This window comes from Balaenoptera physalus (assembly GCF_965194825.1).
Source record: "Balaenoptera physalus genome assembly, chromosome: 9".
In the NCBI taxonomy this organism is placed as follows: domain Eukaryota; kingdom Metazoa; phylum Chordata; class Mammalia; order Artiodactyla; family Balaenopteridae; genus Balaenoptera; species Balaenoptera physalus.
The window spans coordinates 101,116,559-101,143,929 of NC_138888.1; the positions used below are offsets into that span (position 1 = coordinate 101,116,559).

At 39.8% G+C, this 27,371-nt stretch overlaps 1 protein-coding gene across 2 annotated transcripts in view; it reads left to right on the forward strand.

The window, feature by feature from the left end:
• Positions 1-27,371, forward strand: part of COL9A1 (collagen type IX alpha 1 chain) — an 86,378-nt gene that overhangs the window by 39,304 nt on the left and 19,703 nt on the right. For both annotated transcript variants that reach the window (XM_082474204.1, XM_082474203.1), the window contains 17 exons: positions 507-563; positions 1,953-2,006; positions 6,196-6,249; positions 7,580-7,633; positions 10,218-10,271; positions 11,728-11,781; positions 11,902-11,955; positions 12,082-12,135; positions 12,942-12,995; positions 14,016-14,060; positions 15,129-15,182; positions 15,287-15,340; positions 23,164-23,217; positions 23,827-23,898; positions 24,406-24,441; positions 25,127-25,171; positions 26,706-26,738. In XM_082474204.1, the coding sequence (XP_082330330.1) occupies positions 507-563; positions 1,953-2,006; positions 6,196-6,249; positions 7,580-7,633; positions 10,218-10,271; positions 11,728-11,781; positions 11,902-11,955; positions 12,082-12,135; positions 12,942-12,995; positions 14,016-14,060; positions 15,129-15,182; positions 15,287-15,340; positions 23,164-23,217; positions 23,827-23,898; positions 24,406-24,441; positions 25,127-25,171; positions 26,706-26,738 (882 nt within the window). The remainder of the gene's footprint in view (positions 1-506; positions 564-1,952; positions 2,007-6,195; positions 6,250-7,579; positions 7,634-10,217; positions 10,272-11,727; positions 11,782-11,901; positions 11,956-12,081; positions 12,136-12,941; positions 12,996-14,015; positions 14,061-15,128; positions 15,183-15,286; positions 15,341-23,163; positions 23,218-23,826; positions 23,899-24,405; positions 24,442-25,126; positions 25,172-26,705; positions 26,739-27,371) is intronic.

Genomic DNA, 27,371 nt, shown 5'->3' on the forward strand with positions numbered 1-27,371 from the left:
TTACCAGAGCACTGCAATGTTAGAAGATAGAAGTCAAATAATCCTGAGACTTGTTTTACTTGCAGACTGATATTCAAGCGATGTAGGGAAACTGCACTAAATGCAATTTTGGTCCATTTGTTGGGGGGACGTGACCCTCAGGACAGAGCTGTTGGAGTGGGGGGCAGGTGGGAGGGGACAAAGGTCAGGTCTTGGGACAGTGGCCTGTCTGCAATCATTTTATTTCTTTAACAAGTTAAATCTGAAGTAAATATGGCAATATAGTAACATTCATTAAATCTGGATGGCGGATACATGAGGAAAGGGTTTGTTATGTTCTCTGTACTTTTCTGTAAGCTAGGAATATTTTCGAGTTTAAAAATAAAAGAATAAAAAAGGAAAGGGGGTAGTCAGAGTTATTTAATGAATGTAATTGAATTGGGGTTCTGTAGCTGGAATCCTAAAAGATGTACCCTTTTGTCATAAAGTAGAAGCTCTGGTTTACTGTCTCTCTGTCTCTCTGGCAGTGTCCCCATTCCTGTCCACCGGGTCGCTCTGGATATCCAGGCCTGCCAGGCATGAGGGTAAGAGAATAATTTCCATACTGGATTCTGTTTTCAAGAGTATTATCCACAGGAAAAGTAGAGCCTTTCCTTGAAGCACTGGCCTTTCTGGTGCGGAGTGCCCACTTTGACGGATTAGGCAAGTCTGTGTCGCTTATTCTGTGGTCTTATACAGTCCTGGAGATTCCCGCTGGTACCCTGACAGACACAGATGCTTGATTATTCAGTGCTGTTCAGGGAAGAAATACCAGTGAAATGTATTGGACGGAGGGGCCCTACAACACCAAATGAAGGTTCAGAAGTTTGCTCCAGTGATGAGAGATGCGGGCCAGGGACCGTACACATAATGTACGTGAAACTGTTTTAGTTAAAAAGAATTGGAAAAACTGCAAAATAGAGAAGAAAAGAGACTTTCCAAAAGTGTTTTTCTCTCACTCTGCCATCATAACTACTTCAAAATTGCCCATAAAAATAAGAGAATAAATACCAAAAGCTGGGGTTAAATAGCTTTCTCTCTCTAGTCCAGACCAGGGAAGTTCTGCCAAAGACCTGAAAGGCTCCGAGGCCCTGGGTTTCCCACTGTGGTTTTCGTGGAGGTTAGTTTTGGTGGGTTCCCATAACTGCAGAAGACTTGGGCCTGGCTTGGTGTCTTGTTTTTCACAGAGACTTGCACCCTTGGTACAAGAAAGGTTCTGAGGGCGGAAGCTCTGACAGACTTAATTTCAGAATGTTTATTTGCCTCATGTCCCTGACCCAAAGCACACATATGCTTAGAACAGGTGGCTTGACAGTGAAAGATGGGGATTTCTGTTCATGCTCTGCAACCTTCACAGACTGCTGCTTATAGCTTGTCACCTGCACTTAAACTCTGTACAAGAAGAGGCAGAAAGTCGTGCATCTGGGGAAGCCCTTCTGCTTCCAGGAAGGAGACGGGCACAGAGGAAGCAGAGGGTTTTCAGGGGCGCCTCCAGAGAGCAGGGAGTAGCCCGCTGGGTGGGTCAGCCATCACCTCTGGAGAGCGAGTTACTGATGCTGGAGAAGACTTCATGCCCTTCGCCCAACTGTGGGAGGGAGCTGAGGGGGGAGGGTTAGGGACCAGCTGGCAGTGAGTCATTGCCCAGTGGCTGAACTAGGTAACGGGGTGTTTGCTATTCTCGAAGAGTGTTTGTCTATTAACTGAAACTGATATTTATTATATACTGTGGTCATGTAGCCCACATGGTGTTATCAAGGTCTTCTAAGGCTGTCATTTCTCTGACATCACCTTTCTCTTAGCAGCACATGGACATAGATTTGGGGGGAGCAAGGTCATTTTATGAGCCTTCTGACCACTTTCTGTGCCAAACTCAACATATCTGTTTGTTTGTCTATTTATTTGTTTCTGTACTTACGTACTTTTGCATTTGTTAGGGTCATAAAGGGGCTAAAGGAGAGATTGGTGAACCTGGAAGACAAGGTCACAAGGTAAGGACAATGAATATTTAGTGGGAAAATTGTGATTAGGAGGTTGTGATCACTTTCATTATAAAGAATTATAAGGAATAATCAAAGCATACTATTTTATCCTTCCTTTTCCAGTGATGATTAACAAGTTCTAAGTTGATGCGTCAATATTCTGATTAAGCATCATATTCTAACATTGTTCAGTTACAGAAGAATAGAACAAAGAAAGCGCCATACACTTTCATTCTTTCCTGTATTGCTACCCCTTGCTTTCCTTTTCAAATCAGTCACACTCAGCTCTTTTCCTTGATGGTTTTGATAGTCAAATGTTATTCTAGCCGGTTGTTCCACTCCACTAAACAAAATTTTATGACAGGAGTAAAATTTTATGACAAGTGTTGCTGAGACTAGCAAACCGGGAAGTTGGAAATTGGCTCATAGCTTCTCATCTTAAGTTCTGAAATAATGTATCTGTTTGTTTCTGACCTCATTTCAGTGTAACTTAGATTTTGAGTAATCTGGAAGTTAGCAATTGGCACTTATATTATTTTCTGGGTAGAAACTGAAATCCACAGCACAACTTGCATTGGGGCTGGCATGTCCTGCAGAAAAACCAAGGCTGAAATTTAAAGCAAGGTGACCTATTTGCTTTTTCTTTTCATCCACTAGGATGAAATCGCTTTAGAGTAACTAAGAATTTGACTTCTTGTACGGTAGAATTTTAGTTCCGGTTAACTCCATAATATTTTACAAAGTCAAACTGTTCTTATCAATGCGGGTCTTCTAGACTTTGTTGAATATGTCCTTCTACACCTTTATTGGGTGGCGGAAGTCTTTTTCTTTAGAAGTTAAGAGCTTGAGAGGCAATTTATTAATACCTTCAGGCAGGCATTAATATTCCTTTTTTTTTTGGCCGTGCCGCAGGGCTTGCAGGATCTTATTGCCCCAGCCAGGGATTGAACCTGGGCCCTCGGCAGTGAAAGCACGGAGTCCTAACCACTGGACCGCCAGGGAATTCCCAGGCATTAATATTCTTGAACTCCTTAGGTAAAGCTGTTGAACAATCTCAGATAATGAGGATAAATAAGCCAATTTCCTGTACCTTATTACAGTGTGAAAATTCATTTTGAAAGTCTTTTATTACTTAGGCTCTGAATAGTTAAGGTATTTTATTTATCTGGCATATAACAGCTGGGTTCTTGATGTCAAACTGGAGAAAATAGAAAAAAAAAATTAAGTACTTTGGAAATTTCTCTGTGTGCTCATTCCTCCATTGAATTTTTCAATTTGTAATTTAAAAAAACCAACAAATATTTATTAAGTACCCACTATGTGCCAGAGTTTATTCTAAGCGCTAAGGGCGCAGAAATGAAAAAATGTCCAATATGGCTAAATTAAGTATGACATATCCATATAATAGAATATCATCTAACCACAAAAACAAGTGTGTAGGAATATTAAATCACACCAGATATTCAGGAGGTAATACGTATAATAAAGCAGATTTAGTAGACTTCTGCTATTTTTGATGCCCTGCATCCCTTTCTCTTTTTTTGGGTGACCTCTTTTCTTTGGGGAGCTTCCACTTCCCCATCCCATGGGATTTGGGAATGGACCTGTCATTCAGAGTGTCTCTCCACTCTCCCATGCAACTAGCATTTTTGAGACCTATACAAGTTAGTTATCTGGACTTTCAAATTTGGTTTGGTCTTCATTGGGGAACCTGCAAATTTTTTGGTGTGTTAGGTAACTGGCCAAAATTTTCATTAAAAGTTGTTGAAAATTCCTTTAATTTATTTCACATGTTTATGTCACTTAAAACTTTCAGTGGTGTCTTTGAAAATCGACCTATGAAGATAAGATAGCTCCTTGAACAATGAAACTTGAAAGGGCTAATAGATGCTTTTAACTGTAAACGGAAAGCAGAAAGATGAAGAATTATGAGACTAGGGGCCTGAAGTTTGCTTTCAGATTCACAGTTCTGCCTTGAGTTTACTCTACAAATTAATTAATGAAGATTTAAAAAATTGTTTATAAAGATAAGAATGAATAGTCAAAAATCTTTCAGTAAAACGGTAATAAATTGCTATTCCTAAATTTGTCATTTAGCTTTGTGGTTATTGATTAGTTATTGTGTGCTATTCATCTGCTGGTGAAATATTTCAGTCAAATACATTACTCCAAGGTTTACCAAGAATCTATGGGAAAATACCCCAAAACCTGCTAATGAAAAATTACAATCACTGTTGTTTTGTACTTACATGGGGAAATACAAGTAGTATTTAATCATACACATGTGTTGATTATCCGCTCCAAAGCTAGCTTATTCACTGGCTTTCCTATCAGGACCACCTCCCTCCACTGTCAATCTTATGTTCTGATGGAATGTAATCTGAATGTAATTATGAGACAAAGATCCACTAATAAGACTCTCAGAGTTCATTCAAAAATCAAGTGTAAATTATTTAGGTATAGCCTAGTTCTTTGCATTAGATGCCCAAATGTTCTATATTAATACTTCTACTAAATTTTTTGTATTTCTTTGTGGGTGTGTGTGTATGTGTGTGTTTGTGTGAAAAAATCTCTATGTATAAAGTATAGCATGTGGAGTAAGAAAATGGGTGAATTGAAACATGTAATAAACAATAGAACTGGATTTTAATCTACCATTATGAACAAATATCAAAAACTAAGAATGTTTCTCATGATGAACTTCATAATTTAAGTTATTCATTACCATAGAAGATGTAGAACAGTATATCTATTGTGAAAAGTAAAACCTTTGTCAGAGAGAAAATAACTTTTTTCCCAGAGTCCGTAAAGTAATCTTTCTGTAAGAAACAGTAGTTGGATTTCTGTTTAGAATATCCTAACATTTTAAAGTATATCAGAGATTATAAAATTAATATCGAAAAGTTAAACCAATAATTAGTTAAAAAACATAATGGAAGAAGATTCCATTGGCAATAGCCACCAGGTAGTCAAAATACTTTAGAACAAACTTAAGAAGTATTCAACAAAATGAAAAGAACAAAACTTTATTGCTGGAAAGAAAAAGAAAATGTTTTGACTAAATATGAAGATACACTGAGTTCCGAGATGGAAAGACTCAGTATTGTGAAGATTCTAACTCTCTCTATATAATCTATTAATTTAATGAAGTCCTAATACAAAGCAAGCAGTGTTTTGGTGAAGATCCGCCCAACAATTCCAAAGTTCATGTGGAAGGGTAAACATTTAAGAAAATCTGAAAATAAGAGTAACTATAAATGAAAAATAAAGGTAAAGGAATTCTCCCAACCTGAGATTAAAATGTATTATAGAATTTTGATAATTAAAATGTTGTGGTATTGACAACATCATACAGCAGACCAGTATAGCTGAATAGGAAGGAAGTCCAGAAACAAGTATATTTATCAATTTAACATACATTAAAGATGAATTTTTCAACCTGGATGGAGAGAATCTATTATTCAATAAACGATATTGGATAGAGTGCCAATTATCAGGAAAAAAAAAAGATTTCTACTTTATATTTACATAAAAATAAATTACTGATAATTAAAAATTTCTATGTAAGAAATTATAAAATTACTAGAAGAAAAATATAGATGAATATTTATATATTTTGGAGGGGGCAGAGAAGGCTTTTCTGAGCAACATCAAAGGTAGAAGCCATGGAAGAAAAGACAGATTTAAATTTAAGTACAATTAAAAAAAATAAACTGTACATGGTACAAAAACTGTAATGAAAAAGTTAAAATGAAAATCATAATTAAAAATATTATAGTTTAAGGAAAAGTTTGCATAGTGTGATCACACTTTCTTAATAATACACCCACAACACACATACTTAGAACATGAATGCATACACTCCCTCTCTCTCTCTCTCTCTCTCTCTCCCCCTCTTCCTCTTTCCCTCCCCTCCTCTCTCTCTCTTTAGAAAAGCTTTGAAAGGATAGCATCCAAAATGTTACTGGTGTTTATAGTGGAAAGGTGGGATTTGGGTGACTTTATTTATATACATCTCTGTATTTTCTGAATGTTCTGCAATTAATATGGACTACTCATATAAAATAATTTAAGAAAGTATAGTAGACTAATTCAGGAGATGCCAGATGAACTTACCACGTGCCGAGTTAGACCGAGCCCATTTCAGTGTCCATTTGCTGGAATAGCATTTGATGCCCTTCTCTCTGTGGTTTTTCAGGGTGAAGAAGGAGACCAGGGCGAACTAGGAGAGGTTGGAGCTCAAGGACCTCCGGTGAAGTATTTTTAGAAACATATTTAACTATGTTGCCGGACCCTGGTGGTCTTTGGAGGCTATCATTACTGCTTGCTGAACTTCTGGGGTTTGGGAGAGGATATGCCAAAATATTTCTGTAAAATTCACGGTTTTTCATTTTCTAAATATACAGCATCTGTCAAGGAACGCAAGATTTGTAAAAAGTATGCTTTTTGGAACACTTATGCACGAGCTCGGGAGACAATACGTGTCATTCTCATGTCTCTGCTATTGACACAAATATTTCTGGAATTCTTTTTTGAATTACCTTCAGAGTCAGAAAATAAGCCCCACAAGAATGAGCAGCTTTAATCTGATTTGGCCAGATCTCACTTTGTGTCCTGAGCTGGATCACCCGCCCATGTGTATTTCAGGGATTCCTAACTGATCTACAGAGAACTGGGACTGACCTGGATGCAAAACAAACAGTTGGCCATGGAGATGCCCCCTTTTTCTCCAGTGAGACCACAGGGAAATGACTGGCCTAGAGCTACTTTATCCTAAGCCATTGCGAACAGTCAGCAAGTTGCCCCGAAGTGGCTCCCCCGCTTTCCTGATGGGGCGTCTGCCCACTACTGCTCCCCAGAGGGCATCTCTACAGCATCTGCTTCTGGAGCCCTGCCTCTGTGGGTCCAGACAGTCAAGCATGACAACATTCAGTGTTGAAGGGGGTCCTAGGATCGACACCCTGCACCCTCATTTTGAGGATTACCCACTCCTGTGCCTGAGAAGGGAGGAGATGGGTTCCTCCTGCCCCAGATTGGAATTCAGAATGCCTTTTCTCGTAGAAACGGTGTAACGTAGAGTGATGGCAAGTGAATGACGGAGACCCCAGCTACACTTATAGGAAGGAGCTTTTGTGGGCTGCCTGGGGACCTCTTGCCTTGGATGGCACACACCGGTGGGGAAAGATTAGTCCAAGGTTTAAAATCACGATCATGTGACCCGTAACCAAGTTACAAACCGTGAAGGAGGCAAAAGTGGCAGTGTGTTCTGTGTGAGTTAAAAGTCAAATGCTTTATCGTCATTCTTTGATGCTCATGATACTTACTTTTTTGCCATCAGTCATTGTTCCGATTCCAGATTTGTGTAAGTCTTCAGAATTTTTAAAAAGGGTTTTAACCATCAGAAGAATTCCTTTTGGATTTTTCTTCTAAACCAGGAAAGTTTGTGTGCAATACAATGTCACTTTTTCTCGGTGTTACCTTTGGTTATGATAACATCCTTCTTCTGGATCAGCTTTTGTGAGGACATCAAAGAATGTGTGCTTCAACTAGAAGAATTTACTTCTCTTTTTTTACATTTCCAGGGAGCTCAAGGTTTGAGAGGCATTACTGGCATAGCTGGAGCCAAAGGGGAAAAAGTAAGATCATGATGGTGATGACACACTACCAAACTGCATCAATGTTCAAGTTTTGGGCCACTTCAAATATCTTCTTATGTTTAACAACATCACTTTTTATTTCTTATTGGGTGCTTTGTAGATGTTTGGTTGGGTTCTTACTTTCTGTTATAAACGTAGACGATAGAAATGAGTCATACACAGGACACTTGTTATTGTTATATATTTTAAATTCTTTTGGGTAAATAGGAGTAAGCAGGGCTGTTATGTCTAATCTCTTTCCTTTATCAGTAGTTGACACTGATAACACTGACACAGTACCTGGAGTGCCTGAAAAGGCAGGAGGATGGAGGGGCGGAGCTGAGAAGGATGAGGCATTGCCCTTAGTGGGGAGGGGGAGGGCAGGGCAGGGATTGCTTGTCTGAGTGAATAGAAGAAGCAATAACAACGCAAGCTTGAACGTTCATGATGAGCTCAGAAATATTTTTCTTGCTGTGTGTGTGTGTGTGTGTGTGTGTGTGTGTGTATGTATGAGTGGAGGGGGTGTGTCTAGCTTCTCTCAGATGTTAAGGAAGTGGTCAGCGCTTTTTAGAAAGTTTGTTAGGAAAGCCCATTTGTAGGCTCCAGAAAATTAAAAACGGGGCTCTTTGCCCACCACCCCTCCAGACCCTCGCCTTATCCTCTGCAGAACCTCTGAGGCTAATTCATGTTGTTCTGCACAGAAGCACAGAGTCTTTCATTAGCAACCAGACAGGGATAACGGGCACATTGTAGGTGCTCAGTAAATGAAATTCAACCTTTTAAAAAAAGAGATGCACATTTTTGTGGATCGAAGGAATTGCTTCATGAATAATTCCATCAATTTCATTTTTTTCAGCCGCTTTCTCTGTCTCTCTAGGTTCTCTCACTATGCCTGTCTCCCTCTTCTGTTTCCTATAGAATTCTATGTTTCTTTTCTAAAAACACTGTCTTTTTAAAAACATATTTTGCATTTCTGTATTCATGTTTCCTTAAGTAACATTCTGTGTGTACTCTTCTGTTATTAAATGATAAATCCCATTTATTTTGAAGTTGCTGATACCCAGGCCTTTGCTTTTTCTGGGTTTAAATCACTTCCTGAAATATGTGATCCTCACTTTGAAACCAATTACTGTTCTTGATAGGCTCTTTATTTGAGGCATTTTGCTACTTGGTAGTTTTCAAAATTTCTCATTTCCTCTGATTTTTGTCAAATTGTTTTCAATAAAAAGAAAAAAGCTCTTCTGGTGAATTCAGACCTGCGGAGTGGTTACCTAGTAACAGCAGTTTGGGTCTGAGCTGGTGCTGAACAGCAATGAGAGAGAGAGAGAGAGAGAGAGAAAGGGAGAGAGAGAGGGGGGCAGCAGGCAAGCCATTTCTATAACTCGAAGGCTGGCTCTGCTTCCACCAGGCAACGTGAGTGATGAATTCAAGGGCTTTTTCAGGTCTCCCAAACCTCTTCTTCACTGGTGGACGGAGAATGCCTTCTGCTGTATTCTAGTTGTAGGGATCAAAGACTTTCAAGGCTCTGTGGTGCCTCTGCTTCTTTCTTTGATTCTACCCATGTCTGAACCTTCTAGCAAAGGTTTTCTAATTTTTAATTCTTACTGCAGGCACCGTCCACCTGGTTTTCTTGGCCTGACATCTACCCAATACCCTTTTGACTGTTTTCCATTTCTTTTATCATCTCCTCCTCTCAAGCCTGTTCGTTAGGAGACGGCTTGTTCACTTCAGGTGCCCGTCTGCCTTCTTGTTCACCTGGTAGATGAGAAAAAGTTTTAAACAGGGGGGGTGTGTCTTGTCATGCAGCATATGTAGAGAGCACTAAAAACCCCATATTTTTGTTTTCAAATCACATTTTGATTCTTATAATGAAAATAGGGAGGCGATATGTACAATAGCTAACAAAGACAGAGATAGTTTCATGATGTATAAAGCTCTGTAGTTTTTAGCCGTCATCACTCAGCAGGGTAAATCTGTTGTGGAGAAAATAGATCAATTACTTTACACATACTGAACCTACCATCTATCCAGGATGGAAGAGGGGATGCTTCAATCCTTATTACAATTCGTCCCTCTGAATCACGTGGCTGGACTCCTGATTCTAGGTCTGGGTGGGGATCTCGAGTCCCAGAAATCCCTCCCACTGGTGTGGGGGCTGTGGCGTCCACAGCAGCTACTGTTTGGGTGGCCCCTTGGTCTTCACCATCAATGAATTCCTGTAGAGATCCTGAGAACCCTGGAGTGTGATGACCAAACCTTTTCCAATAGGCTTGCCAAGTTCTCTAAACAGGTAGCTCATATCAGCAATCAGGAACGGACGCAGTGTTTGTTAACTTAAAATATTCAGGGTGGTAGCAAAGATTGGGTGTAGGTACTTTTGGTGGGATGAGAGAATGTAAACCAGTGTTTTAACATCTGAGGTTTCTGATTAAATACTCCTCGGGTTCATTGATGAAGAGAGTATATATTACAAAACACAAAACCTCTTTTTTATCTGGCTATTGAAGTTCTTTAGAAAGACTGGTGTGCCTTTTAGCATACATGGCTGATCTCAAGTTCATTTCTTTGTCTCGTTTATTTCCAGGGCGCTCGGGGCTTAGATGGAGAACCTGGGCCGCAAGGTCTCCCTGGTGCACCTGTGAGTAGTTTTCCTTTCATGGGATCCACTGATAGATTTTTTAGCAATGATCAATGATAGATTTTTTTGCTATATGTATGTGTGTGTGTGCAAGTGTCTTTACATGTGAATAAAGTGGAAAAATGGGCAATAATTTCTATATTTATTTAAAATTTTAAAATTAAGACAAGCATCTCTTTTTTGTATGGAGAAGTGTTCTTCTGACTTGATATGTGTTTTGTTTTTCTCATAAGTATAGTCAAATTGTTAAGTTTTTATGCTTGCTGTGTTTTCCTTTTGCTTTGGTTGCTAGGATGCTTAAAGTCACAGAAACTCTCTCACTTTAAGTTCTTGGGTAGTTCTGTCCTTTTTCTCTCCTATGATTTCTGATCTCATTATTTGATATTCTGACGGCCATGTGCACACGTGTCCTTATTGTGGACTGCCTCACACCTGTTTTGGAAGTAAATAAACCAAAAAGCTGTTCATTAATATCTCTCATACCACATTGAAAAGAAGAAAAGGTATAAGTAAAATAGAATTTCCAACTATCAAGGTCCAGTGGGAAGGACAGAATGTAACTGAAGGATAACATTTTAAGATCAAGCTCCAGAACACGTGGTGGAGGTAATGCACCAAGTGGACCTGAGAGGAAGGAGGGCCTGCAAAGCCGTGCTGGGAGGGAAGGGCAGCGAGCACAGGTGGGGAGGGCAGGGAACACAAGTGGGGAGGGCAGCGAGCACAGGTGGGGAGGGCAGGGAGCACAGGTGGGGAGAAGCCCTGTTGGGGTGATGGGAGTGTGTGCTGCCTTAGGGCTGGCACGGCCTGGGTGGAGAGCTCCTTTTGAGAAGATGAACTTGAATAGATAAGGTAGAAGCACGTTATGGAAAGTGTTTAATGCCCATCTGGGTGATCCGAAGTGATCCAGTGGCAACAGGAAGCCATCTGAGGTTTTAGAGCAGTTAAGCAATTCAACAAAAGCTATATTTTAGGAAGACACCTCTTCTCATCTATTACCACCTGTACCGTATATCAACATTAGCTGGGTAATTCTGACAGAAATCATTATTATTGACTGGGGGAGTAAGTAATATGGAGAAAAGGTTGGCAGCTCATCTAAACCTCAACCCACCATGATAGTCAATGAGGCTAGAGAATGTGTAGACATAGTTACTGATGTCAAGGTTACCTGCAGTGTGGACCTTAATTTTATTATACCTATTCATCCAAAGAGCACAGAAGCATTATGCCTTTACAGTGAAATCAATAGACATGTAAGTCTCAATTATCCTTATGGTAATATCAATTTTTAGGACAATATAATTTTTATAAAAAGATTTCTTGAGGCATCCATGATAGAGCAAAGCCATTGGGATGAAAGAACAATAGTAAGGTAACGTAGATGGTGTTTTATAATTTCAAAAGTCTATCAATAAGTTACTTTTGCTTACATAAACTCAATTTTATTTTCATACAGGGTGATCAAGGGCAGCGAGGACCTCTAGGAGAAACAGGTCCCAAGGGAGACAGAGTGAGTTCGAATTCGTGTTAATCACTGCGAGCATGGAGGTTGTGCTGATCTCTTTGATGTGACCTAAGTACACGTGGTAATTCATTGTGTCTTGTCTGTCTTCTCCCTTCTACCCTGCAGGGGACTCAGGGTTCTCGAGGAATTCCTGGTCTCCCTGGGCCCAAGGGCGACACGGTACGTCCTGAGCTGTAGTCATCAAGCCCATTTTTCAAAGTGATTATTGTAATAAAACTTTAGAAAGTGATGAAGGGAAGAAGCATGTGTTTCTAAGAGACAGTGTGTTTCTTTGTGCGTCTTTAGGGCTTGCCAGGTGTGGATGGCCGGGACGGGATACCTGGAATGCCGGGAGCAAAGGTAGCTGTGTGATTTAGTCTAAAGATGGTGAAGTCGTCCCTGCCAGGGACCCGCCAGGCACAGGGTTTCCATTACTACGTCACTGGGACATTTATTGAGCTGGTTTTGGCTTTTTTTCCTCCTTTTAATTTTTTAATCAAGTGTCAATTCAGGATAATTATTAGAAGTCAGAAAGAGAAAGACAAATACCATATGACATCAATTACAAGTGGAATCTAAAACATGTCACAAATGAACCTATCTGCAAAACGCAAAACAGACTCACAGACATAGAGAACAGACTTGTGGTTGCCAAGGGGGAGGAGTTTGGGGAGGGACGGATTGGGAGGTTGGGATTAGCAAATGCAAACTATTATATATAGGATGGATAAACAACAAGGTCCTACTGTATAGCACAGGGAACTATATTCAATATCCTGGGATAAACCATAATGGAAAAGAATAATGAAAAGAATGTATCTATGCGTATAACTGAGTCACTTTGCTGTACAGCAGAAATTAACACAACATTCTAAATCAACCACACTTCAAAAAAATTTTTTATTAGAATAGAATGTTTGTTTGCTTGGTTTCAGAAAGTCAGTAAAATTGCCCCATTGATGAAAGTAAGCAGAAGGAAATTATGTATTTTGATTGCATTTCTGTCCTAAGTCCTATCCCATCTCCCCGCCCTGAACTGGGTCATGCTATAAAAGTGCACGTAAGGTCAGCTGTGCGGAGAGTCCTTTTGCTTAGAAGGTCTTGGTCTTTCCTTTTCTTAAAAGAAGGACAGCAGTTCATACAGATTCAATGAAAATTTTTTTCAGGGTGAACTAGGGAAACCTGGACCTCCTGGTGAAGCAGGGTTGCAGGGGTTACCTGTAAGTATTTGAATATTTAAATGCTGATTGGTTTATATACATATTTTGAAGATATGCACTTGGGGGAGAAACATGTTTTGTATGTAATTTAATAAGTTCTGGAGAAGAAATGATGCTTTAATTTTTACAGTTTTACATTTACATTTTTGTACTTTTTCTCTGAATACCTAGTTATTTCTCTGATAACCACACTAAGCTTTAACTTTATATTTTGCACCCCTCCTCTCTCTTTCGTTCACTAAATCTTCCTTATATCGTTTCACTAACCCTGAGCTGTGGTCCAGGCTTTATACTTCCTCCTACTTTTAACCAGTTCTGAAGCTCTTGTACCAGGGTTGAGCCATAAGAGGTTGAGAGTATGTTCAGGGAACAATATGAGATAATAAGATTTCATTTTTTGATCGTGTGCTATTTTGAATTATTCAAATTGGTGTTTTCCTGCATTAATGTGGCTGGAAGTTCATGTGGGTTATACCACGTGTATTCTTGGCTCTTTGGAGGCAATTATTTCAAGTTAAAAGGGATACTTGGTAATGATGAGGACTGCCCTTGGTTTATTATGATATCTGACACTTTAAAATAATCAGAGAAATCAGGCCTCCCAGTAGCACCAAATCTTAGACCCAGCATTCTTCTGCCATTCTCTTTTTCTATTTAAGGCTTAGAGTTTTTGATAGGTCCTTGTTTTGTATTCCATACATGAAATCATGCCAGGAAGAGCTCCTGTTGATCTGAAAATAGGATTCTAATTTGGAAGTTCATCCTTGAAAAGTAACTTTAGTTTAGAGCTAGAATTTGCTGTAAGGGTGTTCAGACATAACAAGCCAGTTACAGTAAAGTTGCCTTCTACACTGTGGGTAGGTCTATAACTGTTCAAATTGGGGAACTAGGAAGAATCTCCCTCTAAAGCTTTGAGGTTGTCACGATGTCCCCAGCCCCTCGGCAGTATGCAGTGGGCTTGGCATCTCACGGATTCTCAGAGGAGGTGATTAAACCTAAGTTCTGTGTGCATTCTTTCAGGGGATACCTGGAATTCCTGGCGCAAAGGGTGTTGCCGGTGAAAAGGTAAAAGATGAAAACTTTGTAATTAATATTTTTCTCTATTTCTTTATTATTTACTAATATATTTTATTTATCATTTTATATATTTCCAACCTGCCTTTTATTTTATGTTTGACCTTAAGGAGAAATCAAAAAGGCCTTAAGGCTTCAGAAACTAATCTCTTTCCCAGCTGCAGAAATAGTACTTTGACGAAGTGTTGCTGATCGAACTTCCTTCTTGAAAGAGTCATCCTTTGCCAGTGTAAAACAGAGAAAGTTTTATTGCTCTTCACGATTTACTATGAGGACGATATTAAGCCATAGAAATTGTCAGTGCATATTATTAAGATGATTTACCTTAAACTAAAAGATATTAAGCATTTTGTTCACATAATGATCAGTTTTAAGTGCTTATATTCTAGCACTTAAGAACAATAGTTGAAAGAAAAAATTAAAGGGCTAAAATATAGCTTTACTTTAAATAAAATAGATAAACTGTGAATAATGTAGAAATTGATTACTATTAGATTACATGGCTCCAGCCCTCCGATCATAGTGGCTCATGGAGTCGAGCAGAGATGTTCGCTAGTAAGTGGACCATGGACAACTGATGGTGGGGTGGGATCCCAGACACCTGCTTTCCCTGGAGCTTGCTGGCGCATCCCTTATTTCCTCATGTTGGCATGATCTTTTACAATTTTAATGGTGTCAATGTCAGGTATCAATAAAAAGGCTCAAAGAAGTGTATTGGAGGCGGAAATGATGAAGAAAGACATATATAATTAATACTGTAAAGAAAGAAAAATCCTCTGTTATTCTTGTCTGTCTAAAGACCTTCGTTTTTGGACATCTGACCTTCGCTTTTAAACATTTTTGACATCTTTATTATGCCTCTGGTAGTGACAAAACAGTATCCTAACCTAAATCTAAAGAACTTTGATGTACCCACCAAGAAAGAGAGTTTACATCTCAATGTAAAATCAGGAAAGTAATGCTATTTAAGTGTAAGAAATACCCAGTCTGGGTAAGACAGGTTGATTATTATGCTTATTTACTGCCTGAATTACTCTAAATATTGTATTTTACCTTCAGGGTAACACAGGTGCTCCAGGGAAGCCCGGGCAACTGGGGAATTCAGGCAAACCGGTAAGTTGCCATAGGTTACCTTTTCATACCTTGTAACCTGTTGTAATCACTAAGCAAAGGATTAGGGAGTTTAACTTTTTCTTTACCTGCCTTCCTCATAACAGGGCCGCCAGGGGCCGCCAGGAGAGGTGGGACCCCGAGGACCTCGGGGCCTCCCTGTGAGTATTCCTTTTCTGTAGACCCCTCCCAACGTGCCTTCCCCGGGCTTTGCTGGGTCTTCCTTCCCTCCTCTCCCTCCCTCCCTCCCTCCCTTCTTTCCTTCCTTCCTTCCTTTATTCATTCATCCATTAACTCATCCAGGAATGCCTTCTGATGTTTTAACATGTGATAATCCAGATAAACAATGGAACAGGAATGCTACTTAGATATACAATATGCTTTTTTTCCCCCTAGAAAGTGGAAACAAAAATGAAGTATTTAAAAAAAAAACATGATGACCATTTCTGCTCTCATCCCATGATGAAGGAAATATTTTAGTGTGATTAAAAAAAAAACTCTATTGAGGTATAATTCACATATGATGTAATTCACCCATTTAAAGTATACAATCCACTGAGTTTTAGTACATTTGCAGAATTGTGCAACCATCGCCACAGTCCACTTTAAAACATTTTCATCACCTCAAAAAGAAACTCTAGATCCACTTGCAATTCCCTCTCAAACCTAGGAAACCACTCATCCACTTTCTATAGATTTGCCCATTCTGGAAATTTCATATAAATGGAATCATGCAGTATGTGGATTTTTTAATGATTGGCTTCTCTCGCTTAGCATAATGTTTCAAGGTTCTTCTATGCTGTACCATGTTCCAGTACTTCATTCCTTTTTACTGCCAAATAGTATTCAATTGTATGGACATACCACATTTTATTCATCCATTCATCCATCGATGGGCATGGGGGTTGTTTCCACTTTTTGGCCATTATGATTAATGCTGCTGTGGACATTTTTCTACAAGTTTTTGTGTTGACTTGTTTCATTTCTCTTGAGTACATACCTACGAGGGGAATTGCTGGGTCATGTGATAACTCTATTTTAATCTTTTGAGAACCTGCCAGACTTCTTTTAGTGTGAATTTGTAAATGTGTCTATTTTGCAGCAAATATAGCTATGTATATTTTCTCACTAGATACATTTTAACCCTTAGCGAGAAACTGATTTGGAAACGAAACATGATGCACTCAAATTTAACTTTAAAAAATTCTCCCTGGTCTTGATTTTAAGTTCTTATTTTCAAAGCCTGCTGGGTAACACAAAGAACTCCAAGTGAGAACACAGAAACGTTCCCAAATATTGTTACTTTATAAAGAGCATCTCTTGAGTATGTTGAGTGAGGATTTTCACGCTTCAGAAAAGTGAAATATCCCAGGTATCTTGCTATATGAGAGCGGAGAGTGGAGTTTTTCCACTTCTCACAGATGTTCGTCAGCTGACCTCTACCAGGCGGTGTCCAGACGTTTCTCTGCAGCCAGTGAAACTAGCTGCTCCTCACGCCTCACTTATCCTTTTCTTCTCTCTTGCTGGGAGGCTGTGAATTTCTAATTAAAATACTTTCCCTCCATTGACTGTCAAAGCAGTGAGGTCATAGCTGGATCATATTTCTAAAGCATCAGAAAGACTGAACGGTGTGGAGGAAGGGCGCTGGAGCTTTGAGAAAACTGACTATTTCATCGCGTGCTCACGTTATAGGGCAGAAAGCGGTCCAGTTGTAGGTCCCCCTGCTGATGGCAGGACCACGCACGGAACACAAGCCGCCCGGGTGGACCGGGCTCGGCCCATCCCCAGCTCAGGGCTCGAGGCCGGCCTTCGGAAGCGAGGGCGTGGGGTGGAGGCGGTGTTGCCTTCGCTCACGGGACGGAGGCGGATCCGAGGAAGTTATGCTGCACAGGGTTTTGAGCCTGATTCCGGTTTTGCTTGTTCAGTTTCTGTTAAGCGTCCACATTCTTCCCACTGTTGCCGACATTGCGGAGCACGGGCTCCAGACGCGCAGGCTCAGTAGTTGTGGCTCGCGGGCCTAGTTGCTCTGCGGCATGTGGGATCTTCCCAGACCAGGGCTCGAACCCGTGTCCCCTTCATTGGCAGGCAGGCAGATTCTCAACCACTGCGCCACCACGGAAGCCCCTACCACCTCCTCTTTAAAGCCTCCTGTCTGACTCTTCTTTCTAAGCCCACCTCCACCCCCTGGCTCAGGTGGTTCACTGCCGCTTGATTATTGCAGTCGCTTCCTGATTTGCCTTCCCTGCCCCCATCTTTCCTTCTACTGCGGCTCGCAACAAGGTTCTCTTGGTACTTCGGCTGGGATATCTCTCCGTTCTCCAGGACTCTTGCACATCGCAGGGTGTCCTGCATCTAGAACTCCAGCCGTGTCCCCGCAGTCCTGGTGACAAACGTAAATGCCTGGGGAACGGTAGGGCTCCAAGTCTGCACGTGCCTCCATATTGGTCTTTGCAAAGTACAGCATCCAGCATCATTTCTCTTCTTCATTTAAAAATCTCCAGTGGATTTCCATGGACAATAAAGGAAAGTCTGAAATCCTAAACTGTCTGTTTATCCCCTAGTTTTACTTCCCATTTCTGCCTTGCTCAGAGCCTGTGTTCCAGCCAAGCTAGACTTCATGCTAATTCCCAAACACTCTCTGAACTTCTCAGCCTGCCTGTTTTCTCTGTGATGCCCTGCATCACAGGAGGAGATGGCTTTTTCCTCTATTTCTCTGACTGGGCATCCCATGTGCCCTCCTAGATACAATTGAAGTGTTAATTCTGCAATGGAACCATCTGTGATGACGCCCTACCCCCGGATAGAAGTGATCTCTCCTTATTCTGAACCTGTAACCCTTGGTCCCTTTTTGCCCTGTGGTGTGGAAACTGCAGGAAGTCAGGAACATGTCTGATCCACGTTTGTGTTCCCTACATCTCTTTCCTCGGGGCCTGCCCTAAGGTCGTGCTCAATAAATATTCCTTGAAATGCATTGGATGGGAGGTACAGTAAATCCTTCTGTGCTGCTTCCGTTCATAATTGACTTCTCACTTACTGCAGTAAGGTCATGCTCAATAAATATTCCTTGAAATGCATTGGATGGGAGGTACAGTAAATCTTGCTACGCTGCTTCTGTTCATAATTGAGTTCTCACCTACTATAAATTTTTCAGAAGAGTATCATGAGTGGTTATAAATATTATAGTTCTGGATCAGAGTTTTTACACCAAACGTACTTACTGAAAGATACATTTGTTCTTTCATTTTACATCATTAAATTCATTTTCTTGGTAAATTCACACACTGTCACCTATTCCCCACAAGTTTGATCAGTTTTTCCTGCAAATCTTAAATTGAGAAGCTGAGTAGAAGGAATGAAACCTATTTCTAATGTGTCCTGTGAAAGAATCAAGGTTAACTGAAGTCTGTCTTTGAAATTAAAGTTCTCTTCTCCCCTTTCCTCACCATTGTTCCATCAACTTTCGCCAATGCCACGGCAAAAAATATTGGAGTTTTGGCATATCTAGGGATTACAAATAAGCACGTATCTTTTCCACTTGGCTTGTGCTTCCGGCTTTCTCTGTCACATTCACCTGGGTTTACACATGCGTCTGGGTGACTCCTGGTTTAGAGCCAGCAGGTGGCTGGGGCCTCTGATTGGGTCCTACCTTGTAGTGGCTCCTGGTCCATCTTCCTCTTCCAGGCTTCTCAGAACTTGCCAGGGCTTTTGTTGAGTGGGTTGTGTTTGCTCTGCTCTCGTGATTTCGACTGGGATGAGTGCCACACAGATCTACCCCCAGTTTTCTGAAGACTATACACTCGTGGAGTGTGGAAGCCTGTCTCCTCTCTCTTGAAGTCTTCTACCCTGACCCCATCGCCAACAGCTTCAACACAGAGGTCCACATGGTGTGCTGTTGAGTGACCTAAGCTGCCTTCCTACCCCACCAGACTCTGGAATATTCTCCCTGTCAACACTTCGTGAAGCAGCTGTGATGGTTATAGTGTAAACAGATTGTCCTCTGCTTCTTTGTGAGGGGATATTTAAACCTACGCTGGAGAGAAATACAAAATACACAATGTTGTAAAATTGAATAAATCTTAAAAAATATTTCTGTGGCAAGCCTAAAAATTATCCCTGTAGTAGGACTAATATGATCTGCCAATGTTAATATGAAAATGGGTTTGTAAAAGCAGCAATCTTTAGCAATCATAACTCATCTTCTGGGTTGAACATCCTTTTTGCCAGAAAGAGGCATTTAGTGTGTACTACAGACTGAGTATAGAGATTTATAATTTCCCAGTTCTGAAACTGGCAAGGTACTAAGGATAATGTTCGTTCTTCAGCTACTTAGCATTTTGGGTTATCAGGCAAATACAACAACCATCACAATCTAGAGCACAGTGGAGTAAAATCCATTTTTTTGGTAAAATAATTATGACAACCCAAGTATAATAAAATGCATTTTTTGGTGGTATTTTAGAAGTCTAATAGTTCCATTTTGAAAGGGAGACTTCCATATTGAAGTATATGTATTTATTAAAATGAGTTTTACAAAATAGCTCCTAGAATTTGTTTATAAAAAAGTCTCCTTCTTAGTGATCTGACAGAAACTTGAGAAATGAGGACTAGAGACTTGTTTTTTCCAAGCATAACTCATGCTTTTAAAGAAATTTGGAAGATTTGAAGCGAAAAGAACATTTAATGGAACATTTGATTAAAAACCATCATTTTGACTGATGTCTTTATTCCTTGGATAAACATAAATAACTAGCACATCTGCGGTGCCTACTATGAGCTGGATGTTGTTCTAAGTACTTCATGTATCTATTCAGTCCTCCCAAAAGCCCATTTTACAGATGAGGAGACTGAGGCACAGAGGGGTTGAGTTGCCTGTCTGGAGTCAGCTGGTGCATGGCAGAGCTGGACTTCAGACCTGGCCTTGGGGTTCAGTGTCCAGGTCCCCATCTTTACCCTCTAATGCCTCCAAAGTCAAGGTTCCGCTGGATGTTTTTATTTGAAGTTAGCTTGGCAAATTCTAACAGCACAAAACACATTTAGCAAATTTTAATATTTATGGAGCTTTCGCAGTGAGCATTTAACAAGAATCTAAGTAAAGCTGGTGAAGACAAGAATCTAAGTAAAGCTGGTGATTCTGTAAGTCTTACCCCAGACCTACAGAATCAGGACCTGGGGGAGAGGGGTGGAATGCGGAGGGGAATGGGGAGGTGGGGTGGTGAAGACACCAGTGAAATATATTTCTAAAACCTACTCAGGGGATTCTGATGCACAGCCAGGGTTTGGAATCACTGGTAGAGGGTCTGCATCTTTTCTTTTTTCTTTAAGCCTTGATTGGCTTCTTAGATAGGGATGAATTGGAAGATGTGTCTTAACATGTTGGAGATAAATAAGATGGCACAGAGCACCCAAGAGAAAAATAGAGCATTTTCTTATGGTCTTCACATTTTCAGTGGTAGGATGTTGCCTTTTTTTCTGGTTCCTTCCGATTCTCTTGTTAAAACCCATAACTTCTGTCAAGAAGTTTGTAAATATCAGCCATGGGACAGAAGATCCATTTCCCCACCAGCCTCCCTGGCCCACATCTGAGAATGTGGTTTCACCACAGCTGTTGAAACAGAAGAGATTTATCATTTTTTTAGCACTCTTGTTGTTACCAGGTTAGGGTGAATTGCTCCCTGCAGGATGTATTTAGTTTAACCTGTGTTTTTTTAGAGATTACTATTTATATCTCAATTGCTCATGTTCATCTTAGTTACAGGCGAAATTAAAGAACTTAGAGGAAGAATATGCATGTTTCTAGAACACATAGAAATCATAAGAATGGCCATGAGAAAATCTTGCCCTAACTTTTTTTTTTTTGGTAGCTGTTTGGTCATTGTGAAAATAAACATTACCTTTTTGTACAGTGGGATGATTTCTATAGAAATACCTAAGTTCAGAATAGCCAAGGATTTATAAGCTAGACGTGAAATAAAAATGAGGACCCACACTCTGTCTATTTGTGCAGGGACAGAAAAGTGAATGCCCGTAATTTCACCCATCCCTCCCCTGGTCCTACGTGTGTTGCCCTGTCACGGCTATAGGTCAGCAGAGCAGGCTGGCTAGACTGGGTTCTGAGCCATTCGTAGGTATTACCAAGGGCTGCCGGGGCTTGGAAAAGACTTCTGAACTAAATAATAAGAACTCATGAAAGACAGAGAAAATAAGATTCCAGCAGAGAAAATCTTTGTCTTTGACTGAAAAGATAATTAATCTCTCCAAAAGTAAATGAAAGGTTATACAGTCCTTTCTTTTCATTTAGCCTTTTGGTTTGTGGAAGAGGAAAAGAGTATATTAATCATCTTTGTTTTGGATAAGATGGCATAATGGTTCATTTATTTAGAAATGAATATGTGGAGTTGTATCGAGAACTTTGCTTTCCCCTTCTGACACCATTAATTATGTTCCCCACCAATGACTGTTAATCGTTCTGTGAATTAAAGTCATTTTATCTCAATGACATTTAGGATCTCAGTCAGGATGCAGTTCAGAAATAATTTGAAAATGCCAGCAGAGCAGATGTACTGAAGAAAATCTATCTTGAACTTTGAAGTGCTGGGTCAGTTTAATGGGGTGAAACCCAATCTTTATGTATAGAGACGCATAGAAGAATCTATCGTAGTGGCTGGTTTTCACCTGACTTATCAATATATCCTTCTAACATCCGTCCTCATGGGGCACTGCTTCTGGCTTCCAAGCTGCTCACAAGGGTTACGTACCAATGTATTATTCAAACTCATGCATTAGACAGAACATTTGTATAAAAGTTTCTGAAAAGCATTTAAGAGTATTTTGTTTAAATCACCTATAAGTCATATGAAATAACTGCCATGAAATTATAGCTAGAGACTTGTAATTTGGCATACATTTCTCAGTCCTTTAGAGCAACTGAAAATGCAGAAGGTTTATAGATCTTGACATTTTGTTCTTTTTATAGATGAATGAATAACATATGGGTCAGATCAGGATAATCTTATCAGAAGCACTTATAAATATTAAACATTAATATGAAGTTGTCATGTCATTTTAAGGAAAAACAAACTCAAAAGGCTACCTTCATTTTGTGTACACCATCCAGGAAATGTGATTATTTATCCAGCAACCTCAGTGTTCAGCTTAGTTGAACTTGCGTTAGAAATGAAACAAGCTTTTGTCAGACTGCATACAAGTGTATGAAGTTCTCAGAGAAAGAAATTGAAGAGTTCATGGTGTTTCCTTTTCTCCAAGGGCTTAGAGTTTCAAATAAAAAATTGATATTGGCTCACAAAATGAAATTAGAGTGTTGCTTTTGGTGTATCTACATTATAAATTGTACGTTCCAAAGGCTATTTAATCTTTTAAGACATGCTTAAAATGAGTAGAACAAAGAATTTTCCAGAAACTTTATAAATTTCTACTGTTTATGTCTTTTTGAAGCTACAGTAGTAATTTGAAGGCCAACATCTCTGTCCTGTGTCTTTTTCACTCTCTCGAGGTTCAAGATCATTTGCCAGATACTGCTTTAAAATGTACTGTAGACCTGAAATTTACTCTGTGTGTTACATTACATTTATGTGGAATTCAAAATTTTACTATACCTATACCTCAAGAACATGTAGTCTAAATGAGAGGATAAAGCATGTACACAAGTCACCATAATCTAATTTGGATGGTGAAGTCGATGCTGAAAATTCCTAATTGCCATTTCTTGTAGATGTATCAGGTATGATGTCCATCGAACAGTCTGTATTCACAACAAACAGCATTAGGACTGTTAGAACTCAGGATGAACACTGAGGAGGCTGCAGGCATTTAATATAAAGGTCTCTGCCTTCAGTTGAAGATGGGGAGAATACTTTGGTGACCTTTATATTTAGACAAAAACCTAGTTAGCATGTTACTTCATTGTGATTAAACATTTGCATTTCGGCAAACTGTCTGGTTGACGATCATGTTTGTGTGTTTCTAGGGCAGTAGAGGTGAACAAGGACCAGTAGGACCCCCAGGACTACCAGGTAAACTGGTAAGTAATATTTCTAGTCCCTGGCCATTTATTTGCTTCATACGAAACACAATAAAATTTTTTAAAAGAAGCAAGGAGAGAAAAATAATTTACAAAGGGTAATTGAATCACCCTTACTTGATTTCTATTCCTATGTGAATGTGTGAAAATGTAAATGAGGAATTTCAAATTAAATCTAGGAGACCCTTAAAGGGTATTTTAATCAGCGTGGTTCGTAGCATTTATTGGAAAACTGGGAGAGATACAAAGTGCTACATTTGGCTCCTGGTTGTTCTTGGACTTGGAGAGCAAGTGCGTGAATGCCGCCTTTTACTTCTCCAGCCGTGCTTGTTTACACAGCCAGCGAGGCGGGAACTCAGCTCAAAGAGCCCACTGTTGGGAAGGGGTGCTAGCCTTGGAGCTGGGGACCTCGGAGGTGGGATGGAGTCGGGGGGGGGACTGGCTCTCTTCTCCTGGGAGTTGGGAGAGTGACAAATTTGAGAAGCAGAGTTAAACCAACACAGCACATTTATTCTAGACAGGAGTCCACACGCCCAAGGTTGCGTCTGGCTTATGTGCTTTCAATGTTGCGGTAGCAGTGGCTCTGGGGACTCTGTGTTTGTCTTTCAGGGTTCTCTCGGCAGCCCTGGCCTCCCCGGCTTGCCTGGCCCCCCTGGACTTCCTGGAATGAAAGGTGACAGGGTAAGATACCTAGCTGTCCAGAAAGTTCCTTATTTGGAAGGGTGATTTCTACTATGTTGAGAAACCAAGGTCGCTTTTGGCCCAATGGAGAATTTTTCTAGAAATTACCATAGAGAGCTATCAAGAAAGATATCTTAAATTACTGAGAGTTGAGATTAAGAAACAAAAAAAAAATCTATTAATATAGTAATTTATCAGAAGGGAAAAATAAAAGCTGAGTAAAGTAAAAATTTCAGCTGTAATCACACCTCCTATTTAGTTCTAAACTTCCAGTCCTACTAGTTACATTTGACATGGATGTGATCAGAGGACACTTCAGGTTGCCAGTGATGTTTTTGGACAATTGTCAGTTTCTCCAGGTCTGACCTGACTCTTGCTAGGTGGTGAGGCGATGGGGATTATTCAAACTTGTTCCTATTCACCAGCCCAATAAGGGGAGTTGGTTCGTTTGAAATTATATAGTTAAAAACCTCAAAACACTGAAAAAGTATATTTTATTCATTACAGGGTGTAGTTGGTGAACCTGGTCCAAAGGGTGAACAGGTAGGTGCCACGTGTGAAATGCAGCGCTTAATGTGCATTAATGTGCTTTACCAGCAGGGGGCACTGGCTGATCTGCGGTGTGGGTAAAACGTGGAGGCTCAATGTACTTCATAGTGAGTGAAACGCAGGGTTTAATTTGGTCTGTAGCCTTATCTACCATTTTAATAAGCCGGAGCGAATGATGGCTCTGCCTTCAAGAATACACATGGTCCTTCCTTTGAAGAGAATGGCCCTGTCTCTCTTACGCAACAGATGGGTTTACTCCAGTCTGATGAGGCCTTCCATAGCCGCATCATAATGTTTTGTTTTTTCTTTACCAAGACCTTAGCAAATAAACAATGCATGTGAATTAGAGTTAGTCCTTGCCCTGGTGTGTTTTTTTTGTTTTTGTTTTTTTCAACTGTAAGAGCCCTTTTTAAGTATTACCTAATTATAAAATTGCTGGATATAGTCATTAATCCTTAACTTTAGCAGAAAGTCAACTTCACCTTCTGGCTTTTCTCTGGGCTGTTTTCTGGGTTAGACAAGCCCCTGACAGCTAGATAGGAAAAACCACTGAGATCATTTCGTATTTCTGCATGATCTTGGGGGGCACCGCAGGGACTTTTGAATGCTTCTCAATGTTGACTGGTTAAAATTGAGCCAAGGAACTAAGAATTTTAAAAATGTGACTTTTAATTTTTAGGGTGCCTCTGGTGAAGAGGGAGAACTGGGAGAAAGGGGTGAACTCGTAAGACACTTTTTTTTTCTGGTTATTGATGGAGACTCACTGATTTTGAACTGTATTAGAAACATACGTACTTTTTCTTTTCTCTGACCTTGCTATCCTTGCTGACTTCTTTAAAGGTAATACGTTTCTTACATAAGCTAAAAAACAACCCCCGAGAATCGCACCCAAGATCAAGTAAAGTGGAGGGGAAACACGCCAACATTGATAGACGTGGCCTTAAGTGTTGGGAGGACAAAGCGTTCCTTTTGGAGGGCATGTTTTCTTGTGGTTTTCCATCTAGACATTCAAGGTGATTCTTATATGGCTGTAGACAAGTCTATGAAAAGTGCCCATCACGGAAACAAAATTAAAGCTTTATTATAGTTTGTATTATAGGTTATTGTAGTTAGAGAGTTGAGGGTCCCAGGTTTGACCGTGGGTATTCTCCACGGCCTTTTGGAGTCTAAGACCCTCCAAAGAAGTGATTCCAACTCCAGGGGAGGCTTCTGCTAAATCTCCAGGAAGGCGGGGAGGAGGAGAGCAAGTCATCACCTCCGCAGCACTGCTAGGTCTGCTGGCTTATCCTTATGGTTATGAGACAATCTAACAAGACCTCGTGTGGAAACTTATGCTTGGTCCCTTGGGGGGGGTGTGACAGAATTCTCAGAAAATAGTTTCAGAGAGCTTTTAGTACAGGAGAAAATGCTGATAATGTTTTATTCAGAGTTTTAGGATTTTAGTTAACATCCGAATGAGGCAAAGCTTCCTAACTATTAAGTAAATTAGAAAAAGGGTGATTTCAATTTTATTTTCTGTTGAAACTGTTCATTTTATAAGCTAAGAGGATGTTTTATTTTTTAATTTATTTATTTTTAAATTTTTGTTTCTTTATTTTTGGCCGCACTGCGCAGCTTGTGGGATCTTAGCTCCCCTACAAGGGATCGAACCCGTGCCCCCTGCATTGGAAACGTGGAGTCTTAACCACTGGACCTCCAGGGAGGTCCTTAAGGGGACGTTTTAAGTCATCCTGTTTTGTAGTGGACATGCACTGATGTGCTAAGATGAGCTGAATTCATACCTAGAACTAGTGGTGGGAGATAGTCAAGGTTTTTTTTTAAGCATAAGAGCATGCATATTTGGTTTGATAGACTTTTGGGGATGAGTTTAAAAATATTGTTAGAGTTTCAGAAATGAAGTCATCTGGTTTAAATGTCTATTATGTTTTATAACAGCATGCTAGCTTAATGTCTTTTGACTTGCACATTTCAGTTCTCCACACCTAGCATTTTAAATCTGAATGCAGCCTTGGAGAGCTGTGATTCAACCCTATTATTTAACAGACAAGTTAGCCAAAGGCTGGGAGGTTACCAAGTTTACACTGGGTCCTGAAGTTAAGTAGCAGAGCTGGGACCAGAATCCAAATTGTGAATCTAATTTTTTTCTGTGGTGTCATGGTTCTTCTGTTCATGGTTTTCTATTGAGTTTGGCAGCATGATAACCTTTTTAGAGTTTTTAGTAAACATTGTTCTAATATAATTTTGTTTTATTCATTTAGGGAGATATAGGATTACCTGGCCCAAAGGGATCTGTAAGTATAATGAACAGTAACGGTATAAAAAATAAAAATATGAATAAAGCTATAGAAAATGCAATGCTCTGCTTTATGAAATCATTCTAGAAAATTCAATTCTAAAAGGACTTGCCTTTAAGGGAATTAACATCTACATTTATTCTTTAAGTAGTGGATTAGTCCAAAGAAAAAACCTCACAACATTGTAAATGGATCTGCCTTTTGACCTAATCACTCTAAAGGAAGTTTTGTTTTTTTTTTTTCATATTATAAGTGGCTCACTGAATATACGTCGTAATTTCTTCCACAAATGGGTTATTTTATAAGAACTGACTTGTGCTTTGCAGTGACAAGAACATGAGTGAATTTCATTGTCAGTCATAGCATTGCAAATATTTCAGTAATTTTCTTAATCTTCTGTGTGTTCTCGTTGGGGAAGTAAGATACAGGCACGATACCTAAGAAAATACAGATAATTATTAGAGCGAGAAAATAACCATCTCATTCAATTTATCATTTTACAGAAACTAAACTGCTGTCCTTAGAGATTAGATGTATTCAGAATGATAGAATCAATTAATAGCAAATCTAGAATGGCTTGCTAATCTGAAAGGACCGCACATCTAATAAAATAAGAAATTTAAGATAATA